The sequence below is a fragment of the Emys orbicularis genome, chromosome 2 (genome assembly GCF_028017835.1).
Source record: "Emys orbicularis isolate rEmyOrb1 chromosome 2, rEmyOrb1.hap1, whole genome shotgun sequence".
In the NCBI taxonomy this organism is placed as follows: Eukaryota; Metazoa; Chordata; order Testudines; family Emydidae; genus Emys; species Emys orbicularis.
The window spans coordinates 260,522,684-260,545,298 of record NC_088684.1 but is presented as its reverse complement, the minus strand read 5'-3'; the positions used below and the strand labels follow the sequence as shown (position 1 = coordinate 260,545,298).

General features: G+C 41.2%; 1 protein-coding gene across 1 annotated transcript in view; it reads right to left on the bottom strand.

The window, feature by feature from the left end:
• PLXDC2 (plexin domain containing 2) overlaps positions 1–22,615 on the bottom strand; it is a 363,862-nt gene that overhangs the window by 35,784 nt on the left and 305,463 nt on the right. Inside the window, exons 11-13 of the mRNA XM_065398467.1 lie at positions 10,970–11,030; positions 7,742–7,895; positions 6,017–6,055 (exon numbers count right to left, since the gene is read on the bottom strand). Of these exons, the coding sequence (XP_065254539.1) occupies positions 6,017–6,055; positions 7,742–7,895; positions 10,970–11,030 (254 nt within the window). The remainder of the gene's footprint in view (positions 1–6,016; positions 6,056–7,741; positions 7,896–10,969; positions 11,031–22,615) is intronic.

The following is a 22,615-nucleotide window of genomic DNA, read 5'->3' as shown; positions in this document are numbered from 1 at the left end:
AGGCTGTGAGTGGTTGGCTTTGCCAGGATTTGAAGTTATCTTTATGGACATATCATTTAGCTGTGTCAGCTTCTTAGGGTCTGAGTCCTCTGCAGTACTGGTGCATGTGGGGGTTCTAGCTTATCCCACCCGTGAACATATTGCCAGCAATGAATGATTGGTAGAATACGGAGAAGCACTTTTAAAACTGAGCATAGGTTAGAGGTACCCACCACTCATGCCCAATTGTTAACATGACGAAAGGGCTGGTTGAGAGAATGATTCCCAACAAGTAGTGATAGCCTCTGGGGCTTCATGTGACCACTGTTTATTTGAGGCACAATGCCTCCAGGAACTCCTGGTAGGATGGTCCCACTCTGAGTTGCTCACAACTCATCCAATGGCTGGTACTCATTGTTTGTACTTGCTTTAGTAATTGCCAGCATAACCCACCAATCAGTGGGTATGTCTACGCTCTGTCTGGATTAGTGATAGTGGGGGTCTCACTAGTATATTAAAAATAGCGGCGTGGACATTGTAGTGCCAGTGGAGGCTCGGGCTAGCCACATGAGGTCAACCCTGCCCCTTGGGTCCAAGCTCTCTTCCGGCTGCAATGTAAACATACCCAGTACATATAATATGTTCCCCTCTGGGTCTGATACACAGAGATTGTGAGTCTGTTATAGACCCCAACTATGCAGGCTGGCTCCTTAGCTCAAGCTGTAAAGACTCTCAGCTTTGGAGGTCTTGGTTCAATCCCCACTGTTTGCTAAAATGGATGCTGCCATCCTCTTATCTAGTAGATACCTAAATCTAACAGCAGCCAGAGGTATTTTCTTTAATAGACTATATATTTCCAAATGTTTATTATTATTTTTGCATAAATTTAGACTGGGATTTTCAAAGGGAGTTAGGTGCCCAAATTCCAATGGGAGCTGGAAATATATGTTAACTACTTATACTAAACAATCTGTTCCACCTTGTATTTAGCTATGACACCTCGAGTACATTTCCCAGTCCTGCAGAAGAGCTTGGTGTAAGCTTGAAAGCTTGTCTCTTTCGCCAACAGAAGTTGTTCCAATAAAAGATATTACCTCACCCACCTTGTTTCTCTAAAACCCTTAGGCTCCATTGCAAAAGTCCAGTCTTATCTTGCTTTTTAATAAACACTGTATTGTACCAAATATATGCAACAGTCTTTTTCCCCAAGACTGCAAAACTTGATTTTTTTTGATGGCCATCTGCATACTACACACACTGTATTTCACCCTATACAAAAGGCCAGCAGATGTCTTATACCACACTCACGTCCAGCTAAAGCCCTGTTTTGAGAGCTTAAGTAGGACATAAGTGGCATGGGGTGTGTCTACGAAATGCAAAGAAAAACCTGTGGTGCTGAATCTCAGAGCCTGGGTCAAATGACTTCGGCTCATGGGGCTCGGCTTATTTATAACAGTGTAGACATTCCTGCTTAGGCTGGAGCCTGGGCTCTGAAACCCGGCAAGGGGTGATGGTCTCAGATCCTGGGCTCTTGCCCAAGCAGGAATGTCTACACTGCTATTTTTAGCCCCTCAGCCTGATCCCTGCAAATTGACTTGGGCTCTGAGACTTGGCAGGAAGGGTTTTTCTTTGCAGTACAGACATGCTAATACAGGTCTTTTGTTGGTCTTCTGCTCAAGGGCGAATTTCACAGTAGCACATCAGACAGGATGAATTTGCGAAGCTTTGCATTTCTCAAATGGAAGTTTATTCTTTAAGAAGATATTCTGACTAACGTAAAATGGCAACAGTTGCTCTCATGGCCATTGCCTTACACGTAACTCCTGTCTTTCTCAGTGCTCAAACTCAAGACAAGTGAAGAATCTACAGCTAGCACATCATGGTAATGAACTATCTAAAAAACAAATATATAGAACTCTGGGACAATTATCTGTTGTTCTCATCTAAATTCAGTTTGAACTAGTTCAATGAAAAAGGGGCTCACTCAATCATAAATAATTTTAAACTAGAAAAGCTTAGTTCATCCTACATGAACCAAACTATTTAAATTCCATTTTTTAGCTTCCCTGAATGAGTGATTCTAAATCATCCACCCAAGAATTCTCAACATGAAAGGGCTATTACTGTATCATTACTGCCAGCTGCCTGCTTCTTTTATGAAAAATTAGGTAGCTGCTTTTGAAATATGTTAGCTTTGATACACATGAAGTTAAAGGAAAATAACAACAACAATGGATTGAAGGGCTTTTATAACATAAAATATAAAATAGCAATGCTATTATACAAGAACTTTTTAATTTTTCTAAGCTTTTAAACCAGGTTTTTCAAATTTGAAAACTTTTAATAGAATTAAGAGTTAACAAGTGTGATGTTAAGCTAGCCGACTGTAAAAAATCCTTAGCCGTGCAGTGATGGAAGAACAAATGCAGAAGAAATATATAAAAGCTAAATTGGAATTTATGGTAAAAGGTGTCTCACAAGGTTATATGTGAATGGGTATAGCACTAAATTACAAGTGATTTTCTCATATAACTAAAAGGTCAAGGAAGTCTGACCTACAACTGCAGTCTGCTTTAAAATTTTAATTTAGTTACTGCTTGATAAAATTTGGCCTCAAAAGTTCCAGCCAAAGGGGAAATGCAGAATTTATAGAGAATCCTTTTGTTGCACCTAATCACCTATTGACTGCTATCATCCAAGGACACATCTAGCTATATGTCCTTATTGATCAGATATAGCTTAGTTTTCCATTACAAAAGGTTCACTTTGATTTGAGTTTTACAGGATCTAGTTTGGAAAGGCTAAAGACTCTGTATTTAGTTGACCTGGAATCTTCTTCTCTTTATGAAAGGCTGACAAATCACAGTGAATCAAAGAACAGACCTGTGGCTACAGAGGTTTTATCAGAGCCTAATCTAAGGGCTATTGTAAAACTCAATGCATAATTGAAGATTCATGAAGAACTTCCCAGATTAAAAGCTATGTTTACTATGTGAATGAGAAATCCTGCTGAGTGACTTTGCTTCCGTACTGTTTGAAGCCCATATCACCACCTTCTTTTTTATTTCAAGAACTAACCCACAAAAAGTGAGTCTATAGCTGTTGGTTTCTATTTTTGAAATCAAGCAGCTTTATGCACTGAAACTGCCTACCTAGGCTTAAAGAAAGCCATACCACACATTCTACCAAGGGACTACATCAGAGTTCTTCCTCTTGGTTTTGAACATTTTGCTTTCCGTTTCAGAGATTTCCTTCTCAGATCTTAGGCAAGAGGAGGCAAGCTAAATACGGTGTTTGAAGTAACTCCCCCAGTGTGGGAGAGAACTGGAATTTATTTAAAAAAAAATATATTGTTTGGATTTGATGCAACTTTATACTATTATGCTCTTTAAGAAGAAGAGCATTGAAGCATTTGTTTTGATAAAACAAAGTATAACAACTTCAAAAACAAACAAGGGAAAGAACAAGTCAAATGTGGGGCTGACCAACCATAGCAGTATCCCTTTTAATAAAGTGGTTAAATGGTTAATTTGTAAGTTACCTTATTCAGAGTTTCGTTATATTTCAAATCCCATGCCAATTAACAACAAATGAACAGCCCTGCATGAGGCAAAGTTCAATACATTCCTAGCTGTGCTGTTGCTATTGATAGTGAGGTGAAGATGTTATCCAGACAGACGAGCGACTGGAAAAATGATACAGAGAGGGGATATTTAACTTGGGGTGTGTGGGGGGGAACTAAATAAAAAATCCACTCAAGTAAACCACTGGTGAACTGTGCAGCAAAAAAGCAATCCAGAATGTCAAGGGCAACATGGACACCACACATTCTTTCAAGCCTAAGACAACTATACAAGACCCGGAAAAGGTAACTAGTATCAACAGTAAAGCTTCCCTTTACAGCAGGGCAGGTCCAATGCATTTCGTCATGCAGAGCAAATCAGCATTCACCCTGAGGGTCTGATCCAAAGCTCACTGAAGTCAATAGGAGTCTTTCTATTGGCTTCAATGAGCTATGTTTAGTGCAGGAGTGGGCAAACTATGGCCCGGGTGCCGCACCCGGCCCTTCAGACATTTTAATCCGGCCCTCAAGCTCCTGCTGAGGAGCGGGGTCAGGGGCTTGCTCCTCACAGCTCCTGGAAGCAGCGGCATGTCCCTCCTCCGGCTCCTACGCTCAGGAGAAGCCAGGGGGCTCCATATGCTGCCATCAGCAAATGGGGCCAATGGGAACTGCAGGGGCGGCGCCTGCGGATGGGGCAGCACGCAGAGCCACCTGGGGGAGCCAGATTGGGGGACGTGCCGCTGCTTCCAGGAGCTACTTGAGGTAAGCGCTGCCCGGAGCCTGCACCCCAGACCCCCTCCCAACCTCCGAACCCGTCAAGAGACAAATTAGAGGATTGGGTCAAAAGAAACCTGATGAGGTTCAACAAGGACAAGTGCAGAGTCCTGCACTTAGGACAGAAGAATCCCATTCACTGTTACAGACTAGGGACCGAATGGCTAGGAAGCAGTTTTGCAGAAAAGGACCTAGGGGTTACAGTGGATGAGAAGCTGGATATGAGTCGACAGTGTGCCCTTGTTGCCAAGAAGGCTAACGGCATTTTGGGCTGTATAAGTAGGGGCATTGCCAGCAGATCGAGGGACATGATCATTCACCTCTATTTGACATTGGTGAGGCCTCATCTGGAGTACTGTGTCCAGTTTGGGGACCCACACTACAAGAAGGATGTGGAAAAATTGGAAAGAGTCCAGCAGAGGGCAACAAAAATGATGAGTGGGCTGGAGCACATGACTTATGAGGAAAGGCTGAGGGAACTGGGATTGTTTAGTCTGTAGAAGAGAAGAATGAGGGGGGATTTGATAGCTGCTTTCAACTACCTGAAAGGGGGTTCCAAAGAGGATGGATCTAGACTGTTCTCAGTGATACCTGATGACAGAACAAGGAGTAATGGTCTCAAGTTGCAGTGGGGGAGGTTTACGTTGGATATTAGGAAAAACTTTTTCACTAGGAGGGTGGTGAAGCACTGGAATGGGTACCTAGGGAGGTGGTGGAATCTCCTTCCTTAGAGGTTTTTAAGGTCAGGCTTGACAAAGCCCTGGCTGGGATGATTTAGATGGGAATTGGTCCTGCTTTGAGCAGGGGGTTGGACTAGATGACCTCCTGAGGTCCCTTCCAACCCTGATATTCTATGATTCAATGATTCTAAGAGCACCCCAGAGCTCTCACCCCCAGCCAGAGCCCTTACCCCCCCCCCCGCACTCCAACCCGGAGCCCCCTCCCGCACCCTGAACTCCTCATTTCTGGCCCACCCCAGAACCCGCACCCTCCCAGCTGGAGCCCTCACCCTCTCCCGCATCCAACCCCCAATTTTGTGAGCATTCCTGGCACACCATACAATTTCCATACCCAGATGTGGCCCTTGGGCCAAAAAGTTTGCCCACCCCTGGTTTAGTGACTCAATCCTACTTCTCTTGAAGTCAATGGCAAAACTCTCAACAATTCCAAAGGGAGCATGAACTGAGATGCTGATACTGCCCAGAGGACTGTGGGGGGTGGTCTCTTGAAGAGCTCCATTGGAAAGGGGCCATAATATTATATTCTTAATCGGAGAATACATGCGGATAGCAACTGTAAACTGTGATAAAAACAAATACTGTAGCTTATAGTACCTTATAAAGAACGTATCACAATGGAACACATATATGAATACTGTTATTAAAAAACTTTCACCAGCCCCACTCCCCAAATCATCTTCTCCCCTAGATTTTTGCCTTTAATAGATCAACTTTTTGAATGCTAAAGTTATTTTACTGTTACACTAATGAGTTATAAAGACTGTTGTAAACATTTGATTTACTAAGCAGTTGCTTAGCCTTTTTGCCATGGTACTCTGCCATAGAGATGTGGATAATTTAAGTCCCTTGGGGGCCTGGTATAAGACATTTCTACACTCTGATTTAGATTAATTAAGCTGAGCAGGCTGTAGTTATGTAACCTATTGACATTGTTTACACACACACAAAAATTACCTCTTACCTCCATTATCTTTTAGGTGCAGTGCTATCTTGGTATCATCTAAAAAAGAAATTCACCATTACTAATACAGGAAACCTAGTTTAATTAGGTCATAGATCTCTTTAATGATATTCTAATGTCCAACAGATTTAACCATCAGAATAGAATTTGGTGTTCTACTCATATAGGGCTTGATCCTCTTCTTCACACTGAGTAGTACCTTACTCCTCTAATAGTACTAAGACAGCGGAGTAAGGTAGAATTCAAAATGAATAAAGGTATGAGCCTCTGGCCCATAGTTTTAAAAGCACCTTTACCTTTGTCATGTATATGTAATATAAGTATGATTATTTGTATGACTGACTCTGTAGGTCACATGACATATTCAGGACTCAGGTAGCATTTGACAGTAAAATAAAACAATTATTAACTGTTCCCATAAGAAATAATAATATAATATACCAGTTTCAAAGTCTCTATATATTTCCAGATTTCTCTTATTACTTGTACATTGGATGAGCCAAATATCTGGGGCATTATTAGCAAATGAGCATTCAGGAATAAAGCTACAAATCCTGTAGTGACAGCTTCTAAACTTTTCTTGCTGCTTTGCTGCAATGAAAACTAGTCCTTTTCATCAATAGACTTCCACCTTGTAACGTCTTCAGTTTTAGGCTTAATGCTTGAATATCTTAGAAGCTAGAAATGTTCCTGCCAGAATCTATTAAAAAATTCTGGCCACACTGTACAGTTTCCATTATATTAACAGGCAATTCTGCTAGAAGAAGAGCTGCCATTATATTTTATAGTTGCTACTTGATTCATTGTAGGTAGCTTTTCTATCCAGCTGAACTTCTACCAGATGCAGGAGGCTAGACTATCTTATCTGCAGGATGGCAAGGTTTAAGCTCTGAAGTCAGAGGAATAGCTACAAATGTGAGTTCCCACATTATCTCTCAATCCTGTTACTTTGCTTTGGGACCCTAAAGAAAAGGGTCTTTCTGGAAAAGAATACTGCAGTCAGTACTGGCGCAAAAGGTTAGTGCCAAATTTCAAAAGAAATCTTTAATTTTGAGTGTCTCTGTTTTCGGATGGCCAACATTGGACCCTCAGGACCCGCCCCAAAGCTCACTGAACTCAATAATGAGAGTCTCTCCATTGACGTCAATGGGCTTTGCTTTGGGCCCATATGGCCTGATTTTTCCGATGAGCACCAATAACCTCCTAAGCTTCATAACTATAAATTCTTCGAAATGTTGACTGTCTTTTACCATATGTCTGAACACCACCTCGCACAATGAAGCCTCCAACCTTGCTGGGACCTCTAGGTGTTACTGTAATACAAATAACTCCAACTGAACATAGTGGGAGCAGAGAATTGGCAGTCTCTGCTGAGACAAAGGCCAAGATAGCAGTAGTGGCAGCCAGGATGTAGCAGTTAGAATTAAGAAGCTCAGGCAGAGCTGTTTGAAGTCACAGAGTTTGTGTCATTTGTCTAAGAAGAAAAATTAGGGCTTTGGTATTCATCACTATCCAAGCTTCTTGTTTTGGAAACGTACAAAGCCCTTCAGATATTTGCTCCATGCTGTTTTCTCCCTCCAAAAACCAAAAACCAAACAAACAAACCAAACAATACTCTTGCCTCCTCCCCCCGCAAACTTAAACAATAAAAAGATTTGTTTTCTCCTTAAAATTGTAAATAAGACAACTTTTCATTATGGACTAAAGCATTCCATGGTAAGCCACCTTCTGTGGGCAGGCTGGTTGGCAGGTGGGATGTAGTGGCTCCTTTGGTGGTGGTTAAAACTCTGAACCTCGTGGTAGTTGGCTGGAGGGAAGTGGTGGTATGAGGGGGCTTCTCAGTTGTGTCCACATTCTTCTCACAGACCTTATCTTTCGACTATTGAGAAACACCAAAAACAAGCCAGAAGAAAATTAGTTTTCAGTGGAGACCATTTGTCACTGAACTAAAAGTCTGAATATGGACAAACTACCAAGCCAGAAAGAATGAAAATGGAAACTAAATCAAGGAATATTTGGAGAGTTTATGTATTTATTTTTAAAGTGAAATACTTTGCACAGGGTTCTGTAGAATGACAGGTATTCCATTGAACTGGAAAATTTACAATGCCTAAACTGTTGATGACAAAGCTGTGAAGGCTCTGAATACCGAATGCATATTATTACTGCCACAAAGTTTTAACATCTAAATTCATCATTAGGAAGTTACTTTTGGGGAGAGGGTTGTTCTTTTTTTGCTATTGTAGTTGGAATGCACACCTCAATCGATCTTTTTTTCTGGGTGCAATAAAACATGTCATAGCAAAATACATGTCTGGGTAAAATAAAAATACTGAAAATAGGGTATAGCACAAAAATAAGGTATAGTTAATTGTAATTTTTAATTAATTACATTTTCCTTGGAAATTACCAATGACAATAATAATTATATCTATAAAATAGCTTCACATATAAATAGTTAGCTTTGCTTTTTATTTTTATATAATAAATCACATATGTGAGTATGTACATATGTATACACAGACATACACATGTATACATTTTTAATTCGAGGTCACATTTATATATTCAGTAGGAGTAAAGATTAAAACCTTTTTTGCTTTGTTTTGCTTTGCATTGCAGTGCATCTGTAATACAGTTTTGCAGAAAAATATTTCCAGCCAAACAGCAGCAAATATTTGAACTACCCCCGACCCACACCCGGCATACATCATTCTGTTCAGAGAGTTGTGAACTCTGCTTCCTGGCAGTGTGTTCATCTCAGTGAAATGTGAACTTCAAAAACAAGTGTGTATTGTTTCACTTCTGACATGCACGGTTATTTTCCTGTCCTCTCTTCCCTTTACCCTTTCTTTTATAAGAGCAAGCTAGGAAATTAAATGAAAAAAACCAACACCCGAATACTAACCCCAAAACAAACAACCCTTCCACCACCTTCCATCCCCACCTCAAAAACCCAACCCAAGTCCTTATGTTAATATTATATATTTAAATAGAAAAAAAAATCCCCAGGAGATGCCAAAGATAAGGTTGCTCTCCTAGTCACAAAACACAGTAACTCATTCAAATTCAACCCCATGTTAGTAATATTTTTGATAGGTAGGTCTTTTTTATAAGAGGAAAAACTCCAACAAAAAAATACCCCCACCACAATGGGCTCATATCAGTGTATGCGTTGGACTCAATTATTGAGACTAAAATCAAGCGTGCTTTTCTAAACACTTGGGGACATACTTTGCCTTTAATTATACCCTGCCGTATCCTGTCACTGGGGCTGCGCTGTTGTAACTGAAGACAGAATTTGGCCCTTAGTGCTGAAAAAGGGAAAGTAATTGCTCTTTACCAGCCTTTGAGAGAATCAAAGTCTGTTAGATGAATTAGCAAAAACAACGAGGAGTTCATATTACCACAAATCCTCACATGAAAAAAACTTGTACAATGAGGCCACTGGGAAAGGACCAACATAATGTAAGATACTAATGAATGTGACTTGAAAATGACCCGCTCTGGGCCTTCTTACCCTCTGGCTGCATCTCCTGTAGTCAACAGCAGTCCCAGGATCGCCGCCCACCCTCCCTCATGTCAGATATCTATTGTTGTTTTCTTTTTTTAAAGGAGAACTGAATGTATCAAGTCTTTAAGAACTAGTAACAGCAAAATCTGTACTTAATGCTAAAGGCTTGGCCAGAATTCATAACCAAAATGCTCCGGCTGTATCTTTAGCTAGAGCTATTCTTGTAGAGTCCGTCAAGGATCTATTTTCATACAACTAAAATGGGGAGGAGCAAAGGCAAGGAAGGTTCAAGGGCAGTTGGCAACTACAGCTCAGCCTCTGCCATCATTCTGATGAGAATCTTAGTGCTACAACAATCAAACCAGGGTCACAAGTTTAGCATTAGCCTTTTCGTTGCATTAATTTTGGGTTTACCATATTTCCATGGAAATAAAAAAATCATATTATGCCCATTTTATACCTTCAAATAATAATAATGACATTGCTCAGCCGAGTGTTTCTTTAATACAACCTACTCAATTTTTAAGTAATGTATATGGATAATTGTAGCATGCACTTGGCCTTAAAAAATGCTGCTTAGTAATCTGCAGAATGTAATCAGAGGCATAATAACTAGGACCCTAACAAATTCACGGCCATGAAAAATACATCATGGACTGTGAAATCTGATCTTCCCCTATGAAATCTGGTCTTTTGGGGGCTTTTACTCTCTACTATACAGATTTCATGGGGGAGACCAGCGTTTCTCAAATTGGGAGTCCTGACCAAAAGGGAGTTTCAGTGGGGGTCACAAAGTTATTTTACGGAGGTTGCGGTATTGCCACCCTTACTTCTGTACTGCCTTCAGAGCTAGACAGCTGGAGAGTGGCAGCTGTTGGCTGGGCACCCAGCTCTGAGGGCAGTGCCCTGCCAGCAGCAGCGCAGAAGTAAGGGTGGCAATACCATACCATGCCACCCTTTACTTCTGCGCTGCAGTCTTCAGAGCTGGGTGGCCGGAGAGTGGCGGCTGCTGACCGAGGGCCCAGCTCTGCAGTCAGAAGCACAGAAGTAAGGGTGGCAATACCATACTGTGCCATCCTTACTTCTGCATGGCTGCTGCTGGCAGTGATTCTGCCTTCAGAGCTGGGCTCCTGGCCAGCAACCGCCGTTCTCCAGCTGCCCAGCTCGGAAGGCAGAACTGCCACCAGCAGCCGTGCAGAAGGGTAACAGTATCGTAACCCCCCTAAAATAACCTTGCAACCCCCCTACAACTCCCTTTTCGGTCAGTTACAACACTGTGAAATTTTAGATTTAAACAGCTGAAATCATGACATTTATGATTTTTAAAATCCTATGATCATAAAATTGACCAAAATGGACCATGAATTTGGTAGGGCCCTAATAATAACTATGCAAATTTCCTTTGGTGGTCATATCAAGGTTGTAAAGCACATTCTTACCTCTTCAGGGCAGCCACTGTCTACCCAATCTTGCCGGTGGCGATCAAATCCACTCGAGCATCTTTAAACGATGAAAGAGATAAACGCAGTCCAGATGGAAATAGAAAGAGGTAGGGAAGGTGGGGTTGTGGGGGGGGGAGAGACAGAGATACTGTAATTAATTGATTTATTTTATAATCTGAATGATTAGCACAGTGTGTTGACTGAAATATGATTAAATCATTTAGCTCTTTTCATCTAAGGGTGTTTATTTTAGTTAGACATTTTTTAGATATCAGAGTATCCAACCCTTTTGACGGTTAATTGCTTCTCTGCACCAAGTAGGCTTAAGTTTGATCTCAAGCATATAGAATTAAGTCATTACATTCATTCTGTCCTGGCTTCTTCTTAGTCTGTAAAAAGCAACAGCAGAAAGGATATAATGTATCAGTCATTACTGCTCTCCTTTTATCAGGCTAGGTGATCTGAGACATCAAGACACTCACTGCTGTACAATCAACATGCCAGGATTATATAACAAGCCAACTGAACACTCCCAGTGGCAGTCTGCAAATACTGTAGAGCTGCTTCAATCTCCTTACTAGCTGAAACGATTTAGGTTACATAGGAATTTCTTGCCAAATTAACTGAAGTTAATAACCTGTTTTAAAAATCCTCTCATTTCAGTAAATAATGAGAAAACTTTCAAAGCAGCTTGTAATGTTTTAAGTTAATGAGTCCCATAAACCTCCCCACCTCATAGGAGTGTTCATTAATGGTTGTAAAGCACTTTGAGATCCCTCAACGGAAGGAGCTATAGAGATGCAAAGTTATATTAAAAAGGCAAGCAAGTGGCTAGACTTCCAAAGACTGCTTTGAAAATTTTGCCCACATTTGTTTAGCAAATGGCTTTGCATGGCACTATGTTGCATTATGTCATGCCAGGGATAATGTACCATAGCATAAATGGGCACAACATGGTTCGAGTACAATGGGACACAAAGGTCAGTAAAAGGAACAAAACAAAAGGGGGCTTTTTCAAGTACAAGACTGCAACAGGTGAAACACTTTTGGCACCTATGTTGTTTTGAGTTCTTTTTCTTCACATTACCAAGCATAAGGAATCTCCCCCACAGCTCCAATTAGCTATATTTGGATGGTATTATTTGGCCCTTCATAATTAAAAGGTGCCTAGACATCTTTTTAAAACCATGAAACATTTGGGGATGGTCAAAAGACTATGGAGGCCACTCGAACCCTTTTCTAAAATAGTTTGTGGTTTCCCAAATTTGGTGGTAACATGGAATTTTGGTGGCTATGAGTTTCCACACACACCCCACTCTGACAGAGGCCACAGTGGGGTGTGTTTATCCTTGCCTTCACTTGGGGGCCAAGGAAGGAGTGTCAAGCTGGGTGAGGGATGGTGTCCTCTTCTCCCAATCTCAGGGTTCTCCTCTCTCACTGGGAGATGAGGGGTGACTTGCCTGAGCAGAATGGAACTGGTGAAAGCCAGGTTCTTACCTGCATGTGACACTCAAAAGGCTCATTCAGTCCCTAATTTTCAATGATGTTTGAATGGCTTTGCCAATACCATATTTGCCCAACTCTAAGAAGAGCCTGATTTTCAGAGGGGCTAAGCACCTGCAGGTTTTTTTTTATTTCAGTCAGAGCTGGGGGCTCAGCACTTCTGAAAATTAGGCCCAATGTTTAGAAACTTAAATACCCAACCCCTCAGTATATTATTATACACAGATAATTACTGCCAGATTATACACCCACACTTACTGGAGTCCAGCAGTATCTAGGACAGGGGTCGGCAACCTTTCAGAAGTGCTGTGCCGAGTCTTCATTTATTCACTCTAATTTAAGGTTTTGCGTGCCAGTAATACAGTTTAACGTTTTTAGAAGGTCTCTTTCTATAAGTCTATAATATATAACTAAACTATTGTATGTAAAGTAAATAAGGTTTTTAAAATGTTTAAAAAGCTTCATTTAAAATTAAATTAAAATGCAGAGCCCCCTGGACCGTAGGCCAGGACCAGGGCAGTGTGAGTGCCACTGAAAATCAGCTTCGGCATGCGTGCCATAGGTTGCCTACCCCTGATCTAGGACCATCTTGTATTATATCTTGGATCGAGATGGTGCCAAATTTATAAATTCATTAGGTTGAATGAATAAAACTTATCCCAGACTTACTCATTTACTGTTTTGAAGTTTCTTTTTGGCAAACCATTGAAATATTGCAGTAGGCAATATAATTTGTCATAATTAACAATACAGCCATGCTCTGTGAAAGGATTTGCAACAGCTCCTATCGAAAACATGTAAAACAAACATTCCTGAGATTACTGCCCCCTAAAGAATTTGAAAGGCTAGACACTGCTTATTTAGCACTTTCTGCTGACACACTGGTGATCCCAAACAATATTATGGGAAAGCAGCTTTATCAGAAATTAGATAGTTTTGGCTCCAAACAAATTGTCTGCAAAATATTTCTGAGACACATGTCAAGGAAATGCCAGTCTTAGAGGATATAATCACTGTTGCATCTCTGAGTTAGGATTCTGGAACCTGTCATTACAACAGCGCACCGCCTGCTCTACATTAAGCATTTATAAGACTTTCATTTACTGGCATGGCAATAATTCCCTACTGCCATGAAAACACTGGAGTAGATTTGATTAGCTATGCCATTTGTGCCATCTGTCAACACGGCCATTTTATAACAACTTCATTTTCAAGTGATGACCCAGATCTGCTCCTAGCAAAGCAATTAACATAGCATGTTCTAGGAAATGAGAACAAGGACGCTATTTGAGAAACAGGGAATCCCAGGCTGCCTTATTTATTTACATGGAACACAGATGTGCAATTTTAGGAAGCAGAGGGAAAATTCAAGTGTTTACATATGTGATGGTGATGGTTTGGCATGGCTGACACACTTGACATTATGCCACAAAAATGAAGTATGAATCCTTCCACTGTGACTTATGAGAGACAGAAAGGAGCTGCAACATCATCAGATTTACTAGAGGCTGTTTACCTCTGTTTGGTAGAGAGCAGATAGATGAGGAGGAGTTTCCATTTACTCTAGTAGCCAAACCTCTATCCTTTTTTTCTGCTATAGAGGCCCAGTGCTGGAAAAAAGTCAGCCAGCTCCCACAGTAACCCAATATAGAAGATTTAGCACAATATGCTCTGTGCAGGATAAATACACTGGGGAAAGTAACTGAGAAGGAAAAAGACAAAACTCCCAGTGAAAAATCTAGGTACCTGACAGATGGAATGAAACACAATCAGGAGATTCAACCCCTTCTATGACACTTGTCTTCCACATTAATAGCAATCCAAATATCTCTACCAAGATATCTGAAGCATCAAACAAACGCCCAGATCCTGGGCATAGAAAAGACACAGTCAGCAACAAAGGTTTTGAATCAGTTTCATAACTACACTGTACACAAATATTGACTCAGCACAGTTAAAACATTTACCTATTCCTCTGAATAAAAGTGTAACTGGGAGATTAATTAGAAGAGTGGGCAGGCTGAAAACAAACAGCACACTATTGTTCAGGGAAAATGCAACTGTACTGTTTTAAATTATTGAATGGATTAGTGTAATTTTAAATGCAGTCTCAGAGTAGATTGAGAGAGAAAGGAAGTGTCAGGGAAAATACTGGCAGGCTTGGTGGCAGTAACCGTTGCACCTGTGACATGTTCTACAATAGAATCCTTATACTGCTAAAGCTAACAATCTATCTAGTTACATTGGGGCAAACCCCTAATAAATTGCACTTGAACTGATTTATCTTAATGCAGTAACTTGCTCTTGGAGACCACACCCTCACCATCTGATGTTTGTAAGAAACAAGCACTGAAAGGGATAATATATATATAAATGTTATCTTTATGCTCACTCTGACTTTTCCTCCATTTCACCCCAGGACAGGCCTTGTCTTGGTCCTCCCATTCTCCCAATATCATTTTCTTCTCATGCAGCTTAGGGTGGAAAGAAATTGATTTTCCTGCTCTTGTTGTTTCCCACTTGCCTTATCTCAACTCCAGAGCTGGATAAATGTGTATGGAATTCATTTAAGGTGTCACTGTAAATTACTGTGATGTAAAACGGGTTGTGCCCTATGGCCCAGATTTTGTACAAAGTACTTAAGCCCATGCCTCACTTTAAGCATGTGAGTGGTCTCATGCCTAACCCCTTCCTTAATTACATGCCTAAACCCCTTGCTTAACTAGGTCCTATTCCTGGAGTCTCCACAAATCTCTCTATAGTAGGATGCCCTTGTAATGCTGGGAAGGGGAAGTTTGAGCGCAAATTTGCTCCTACGTGGCTGCTATATGCCCTGCTACTGAGCAGCTAAAACAAACCTAAACCATTTAAAGGAGACTGTATAATTTTAGTATTTATGCAAAAATTAAATATGATGACTAATGAAGCATAAATAATTATTGATGAGTCATAGCCATGTCTGCAATGTTGAATACATCCTTTCATTTGCAAGTAAATCTTTAGAAACATCTCAAGATTTATGATGTAAAGTTAGTGATAAGAAGAATCCCACAGATTTGGGGCAGAAGTCTCAGCAGATCAGCAGCAGACTGATGATGGCCCCACAGTTGTACAAGTCAGAATGTCTGATGGGAATCCCCCCAACCACCCCTCACAAAAAACCCTTAGCAATACGTTCTGTGAAGTACTCCTGCAATATTGTGTAAAAATGGGAACTGGAATTTCCAATGTAACTGGAGAAATAAAGAGCTATTAGTTTACATCAGAAAAGGTCGAAGACTGGTGAGTGTAATTACCCAATATTTGTTAGTTTGCAGCAACATGTGAATAGACAGCAGGAAGCAAGGAGTCCCACGGGGAATTATTATGGTTGGAAGAGCCTAGGAATAAAACTGGGCTAAAAGAGGTAGATTATCTTTGCAGTGAAGGTAATAAACTAGCTAAGATGAGAGCAGACTGAATTCGGATCAAAGAAGAATGGCAGAGTAGTTCTTATGTGGTTAAAAGTCAGTTAGAAAGACAAAGTTGCACAATAAATTATTATCAGGAAAGTAGAAACCTGTTGAAAAGAACATAAAGAATTGTTAACTGAGGCACTGCCTTAGATAACTACAAAAAAGGGATGAGGGCAAGAGAGATCCAGAGAGGAATTTATGAGACTTTGGAAATATTCTTCTAGAATCTACAATACAAATAATCTGCAGAAAACAAAAAAAGTAAACATGTTCTTTGAAAGTAGCTGCACTACACTGGACTTAGAGGGCCTGACTCTCCACTGCCTTTCACTTAGTGTAGTAACTGATCCCTGTGCAAAGGGGGTGTACTGCTATCACCAGTGTAAGTTAGCAGTGAATTCTCATCTGGTAGTGTTTCACACCCACTTTGCCCAGGTGTAAATGACTTCCCCATGGTGCCAGGCAGTGGGGAATCAGGTCCTGAATCCTAATATCACTATTAGGACCACCTACATAGTTCTGGCTTCTTAACCGCAGCATGACAATTACTTTCTTACAATCACCTTGGCTTACCAGTCTGAATCCTTTTATCTCTTTTCCACATAGCCCCTTTAATTTCAGAGTGAGATCTCCCAGGATGACTACCTCCTCAGGCACTGCATTTACTTTCCCCCACCACCAATCAGCAGAGCACTCCCAGTGGATAAATAAATAAGTGATAAGCTTTCTATAATAGCTTTCTAAATAAAGTTTGACTCTGACTTCCTTTAGAGTGCAACTGGGCTCATCCATTTGTCTTTTTATTTTTAAATAGAATAATGAGGTTCACCGTGATTGAGTTTCTTGGTTTATTTATTTTTTAAGTAGTAACTTAGCTCCTTTTGGTACATCTGACCACTTCCCCTTTCCTATGCAGGTAGCTTCCTGTATCATTAGCAAGAGGCAAGTTCTGAAGCGTGTGCACAAGGGTAGCAGATGCTGCTGGAAAATAACAGACTGTTGACGGGCATGAGTGAGTGAGTGAGTGCTTCCAAGAGCAGCAGCACTAAGAGCAGCAGCAAAAGAGCAGCACATGCACCCTCTCTTCTCCATGGCACATGGCAGCATGGAGGGCAGGAGAATGAGCTGTGCTGGGGTTCTCTCACCTGGCTCGGGTAACTGGTCAGTGGGGTCTGACCTGGCTTTGGGGAGCAATACAGGCAAGTGTGGCTGCTGGGGAGAAGGCTGGATGGCAAGCAGTAGCCAGCTCTGAATGTTTAATACGACCCATCTTTAATAACCTCCCAGCTGCGCCTTTGGCAGGCCATTGGGAAGGAACATGCTCTTTGTCTGTCCCTCAGTGCCCTGGAAGCAGGGAAAGGGATGCACTGAAGTCCATTCACTAGGATAGGGCTAGAAGCAGAGCAGGCTTCTTCCCAGCTGCAGATCAAAGGGCTGCTGCTTTGGGAGCAGAGGCAGACATGTGGAGAAGCTCTGCAAGGAGAGAGCAAGGGAGGTCAGTGTTCACAGTCACTCAGGGTCCCTGCAGCCTCACTCCCCTATTCTTTCACCAAGCCAGCCCCCACAGAACTGCTAAGTGGGGCCTCTCGAATAGGAATCCAGGCTGGCTGCCCTTAACCAATCTGTGCATTCCAGACAATATTCTGTCCCATAAAATAGTCTCCAAAGCATCCCCCACAATGATTAAAATTCCTAGTCTACTGTTACTTGTCACTTGATTTATTATTGTTTGCATCACAACTCTGCTAAGTGGCCTAAACTGATACGGGGCCCGGCTGTGCTACACCCTGTGCATACACATTGTCAGAGTTAGTCCCTGTCACAAACTTAATAGTTAAAACACAGAGAGAAGAAAGTGCCATTTATCCCCATTTTACAGGTGAGGAATGGAGGCAAAGGGACGATTTTTAAGTGATTTGACCATAATTGCACAGGAAGCCTGTAGCAGAGCCCAGGTCTCCAATACCTTAACTACAAGATGACACACTTTCTTTAATACCCACTGATATATGTAATCTAGATGTGGTTCTATGTCTGCTGTAAACTAATCTAACCTTTATATAACCAGTTACATCATTATCTATATACAAACTAGCTCAAGGCCGAACTGAGGCAATCTGGTACCCTAGTACACTAATACACAGGGCCTTCCATGGCTCTGCCACCCTCAACGCCCAGGCAATGGGCTCACCATACCTGGGAGCGGTAGCAGCAGAAGGACCTCCCTCCTTGAGAGGTAGCGGCAGCAACATGGGGCCACTTTCTCCCCCCAGGTGTAGCGGCACCCCACCTTCCCCCCCGATTAGGAATAGCCACAGTGTCAGCAGGGGTCTTCTCTCCTTCCAGGACAAGCAGGTTGTGGTAGCAGGACCCCCCACCCCAATTGCCAGGGTGCATCTGTTGGGTGAGTTGGTAAGTGGGCTGGGCCTATGCACATACGGAGTCCTTTTCTGAGGTGGTGTTACCAGGGCTGTCAAGTGCACTGGATCTGAGCGTTAACAGACCATAGAAATGAATGAGACAGTTCACATCTCTTAAAACTACTGTTCCAGACTGTCTGCAGATGTTGCTGCACCCATTACAGTTGTGGCACATTTTTACTTCATGTCATAAGTTCAGTTACAGACTTTTTTTCTTTTCTTTTGAACTGAAAGCTCATATTTAGATGTAATGGGGCAATGTATGGGCCTAAAGTACATAACCTTAATCTGACTCTGACCTAGGTCCTTCTCCATCATCCTTGGAAAACTGACCTAAGTCGGTGAGGCCTCCACTACATCCCTCTGTAAAGTCAGAAAAAAAGAAACGGATTATTATGGACTAAATCCTGGGTACCCTATTCGTGCAAGCAAAATGGTTTGACTGAAATGAGATTTACTTGTGTGAATAAGGTGAGCAGAGCTTGGCCCTATAACCTTATCTGCTACACCTTATAAGCACTTCACTCTCATTTTTAAGTGAGTGGACCTGTTTCTTTTATATTTGATTGTGTACAAATCTGAAACACTCATTCTGCCCATTCTGAGTTGTAAAGGAAAGAATTCAACTCTCTTACAGAAACATCCATTGTAAATTGCCATAAGAAAGACCTGGGGAGTGGAGGTGAAAGGCAAAACAAATATTCTGTCAATGGCTGCTATGACCTTAGAACACTGAAGATAGTCTTTTACACTGCTCTGACTGCTTTCTAGAGAGAAGATCCTGGGTTTTTTGCAGCAGAGAGGAATGAGGCTTTTATGATTGCTAGGAATGAATGCTAGTGCTTGTGACAAAAATAAATCAAAGGTTTTCACTCACAGGCAGGCAAGGCAAGCATTTTCTCCTTACAGCCAGATTTTGTAAATGGTCCCTATAAGAAAGTACCTACATATGGCAGTATCCGTTTTCCTAACATTTTCCTAACCATAACTTTTTCCTACTTAAAAGGCAAACCCACAGGGAGAGGATGGTATAGCCAGCGAGAGGCCTGCTCAGGAATTAAATTATACGGATTTAGTTTTTGTCATTAGAAAAAGTGCTGCAGGTACTGTGGTGTATAAAGAGGGGGCAGGGAGCCAGAAACCCTGAATTCTGGAACAGGCAAGTATGCAAAAACAAGGAGTTTTCATTTGATAAAAAAACCCCAATGTACAAACTATTAGAACCAGTAGATTTTACTCTAAAGATGCCTAGAATAGGAGGAGTGTTGCAAATCAGAGCTGAGCGGCATTGGTAAAGTTACGGTTTGTGAAAAATCTTGCCCAGTGCCTACTCACACTGTGCCTGTTTCAAACCAATGCTATCTATAAGGGCCTTCATTTTTACATGGACTACATTCACACTTTTATTTTGTAATATGCTACTAATAAAAGCCTTGAGCGATTTTATAGCTTATCAGTGGATGCATAGCTCTTTCTTGGTTAAGGATCCTGGCCTCTCAGCTTCACTTTGTAGTTGTTTCACCATTAAAACACATGAAGGGCCACTCCTGAGATTAAATGAGGGGGGAGGGATCGCTCAGTGGTTTGAGCATTGGCCTGATAAACCTAGGATTGTGAGTTCAATCCTTGAGGGGGCCACATAGGGATCTGGGGCAAAATCAGTACTTGGTCCTGCTAGTGAAGGCAGGGGGCTGGACTCGATGACCTTCCAAGGTCCCTTCCAGTTCTAGGAGTTAGGATATCTCCATTTAAAAAAAAGATTAGAAACCTTTTCACTGGAGCACATTTATAGAGTGAAAACCAGGAAGAACTGATAATTAAAGAAGAAAAAAATGTTCCTTGCAACAAAGCAGGCCTACAACACCCTTCAAAATTGGAGTGTCTAGCCCAGGGGTAGGCAACGTATGGCACTCGTGCCAAAGGCGGCATGCGAGCTGATTTTCAGTGGCACTCACACTGCCCGGGTCCCGGCCACCAGTCCGGAGGGCTCTGCATTTTAATTTAATTTTAAGTGAAGCTTCTTAAACATTTTAAAAACTTTATTTACTTTACATACAACAAATAGTTTAGTTATACAGTATATTATAGACTTATAGAAAGAGACCTTCTAAAAACGTTAAAATGTATTACTGGCACGTGAAACCTTAAATTAGAGTGACTAAATGAAGACTCGGCACACCACTTCTGAAAGGTTGCCGACCCCTGGTCTAGTCCCTTTCCCACCCATCCTAAACTATGCTGATGGTGTAACCGGAATAGCTAATAAAGAAAACGTGGCTATCTCAATGTCACTGAGGAGTGATGCCTACACTACTAAAAGGGGAATCATGGAAACATTCAGGTGTTGCAATGATATGTTACCCTCTCAAGTCCTAACTCATTCAAAAAGATCATGCAGAGATTTCAGCTACAAGGAGAAAGAGTTGTTAAGAGGTCAATGGGAGGATGGGACTGTGAGAGAAGAGTTGTAATTTACACAATATGATGATCCTTCATGACAGCCAATGTTTAAGAGGTTTATTAGGCGGCCTGGTGGAATAGGAAATCTTTTCTTCCCTATTCTTGTTAAGAATCCATACAATTCTAGAAGCTCTATGTTCATACTGATGTTTTTGTGAAGATGAATTGGAGAGGATAATTAAAACCAAGCCAAAGGAAAACATGTGGAACTCTGCTACAGCGTCTCAAAGAATTAATCAACGCAGGAGAGCAATGAAACAAAAGGGGCTGAAATGTCCTATGATTGACTCTGCTTAGAGAGCTGTGATGATGCCACCTTTAAGTTCAAAAAGGTATTTGTTTCTTCTCCCACCTAACTCACTCTCTTTTTCCTAAAACGAGCCCAAAGTCAAATGATATAGTCAATACTCAGCAAGATTTCTGAAGAATTATAGAACAGTTGGGGATCATCAGTTTCCTTGTTAGAAATACACATTAATATACATTATGATATCTGGAAGGTGAAAAGCAAATGGTTTATTTGACTTCAAGTTTACCTAAAGACACTTTTCAGGGAACCTTAGATAGGATGAATATTTTACTTAATCATTATGATTCTGAAGTACTGCATGATGCCATTTAAAATACTTTCACACCAAAAAGCAGCATCTTCATGAATCCCCCCTATCTTAAACAAGGTATTTATAAGGGCACTACTGTGTCAACATGTCTCCAGTTATGCTCAAGTCATTTTCAGAAGCACAGCTTTAATGTGTTAGTCCTTCCAGAAGAGACGTTAGCAAGAGAGTGGCCTTCCAGCTCATCCATGGCTAAAACAGATATTTGGGGCTACGAGATTCAGACAGTCAATTGTTTTATTTCAGGACATCTAGTCAGAATGTAATGTACACACTAAAATACTAGCCAAATTGTTATGCAAATTTCTGAATATGAACACTGTAAAATTAATGGTAAGAAAATTAGGACTACCAAACTAGCCAGTTACTTTCTTGTCTTTCACAATACAGATTTGTGCTGAGATTACAATAAGGAATTCAATTAATTAGAAATGCTTTGGTTATATATTTGGCCAGCAATTGATTGGGAGAATTTTTGCAGTGCAGTAGTGCTTACTTATAAGCAGACTTCTTACTTGCATTTAAATTATATTCCCCCCACACACACACAAATACACACACATTCTTCCTCTTCCCTGTCAAAACCCTGAAATGTCATCCACCAACATAAAAACTCCTTATTAATCACCCTCATTCTGCCTGGGAAGTACAGGGCAGGAATCATTTCAAAGCCTGATACTGCTACTCTTCAGCCTGCTGGAGCAGGGGTCATGGTTGAGTGATACCAGACATCCGGTCAGGGATCAGTTGCACTCTTCCTGTGACATACCTAGATCTAACCAAGCAACAGAGGGTCCTGTGGCACCTTTAAGACTAACAGAAGTATTGGGAGCATAAGCTTTCGTGGGTAAGAACCTCACTTCTTCAGATGCAAGGCTTGCATCTGAAGAAGTGAGGTTCTTACCCACGAAAGCTTATGCTCCCAATACTTCTGTTAGTCTTAAAGGTGCCACAGGACCCTCTGTTGCTTTTTACAGATTCAGACTAACACGGCTACCCCTCTGATACTAGATCTAACCATTTGCAGATAGTGACAATGAACAGAATTACCACTAGACCTCTGGGTTGAGTTTGTTACATTTCTTGTAAATACATTACATTCTGTAGCACCTTTATACACCATATTATAGCATGTAAATAGCACATTTCACCTGAGATTCTCAAGGTGCCTGTTATATAGGAATATGC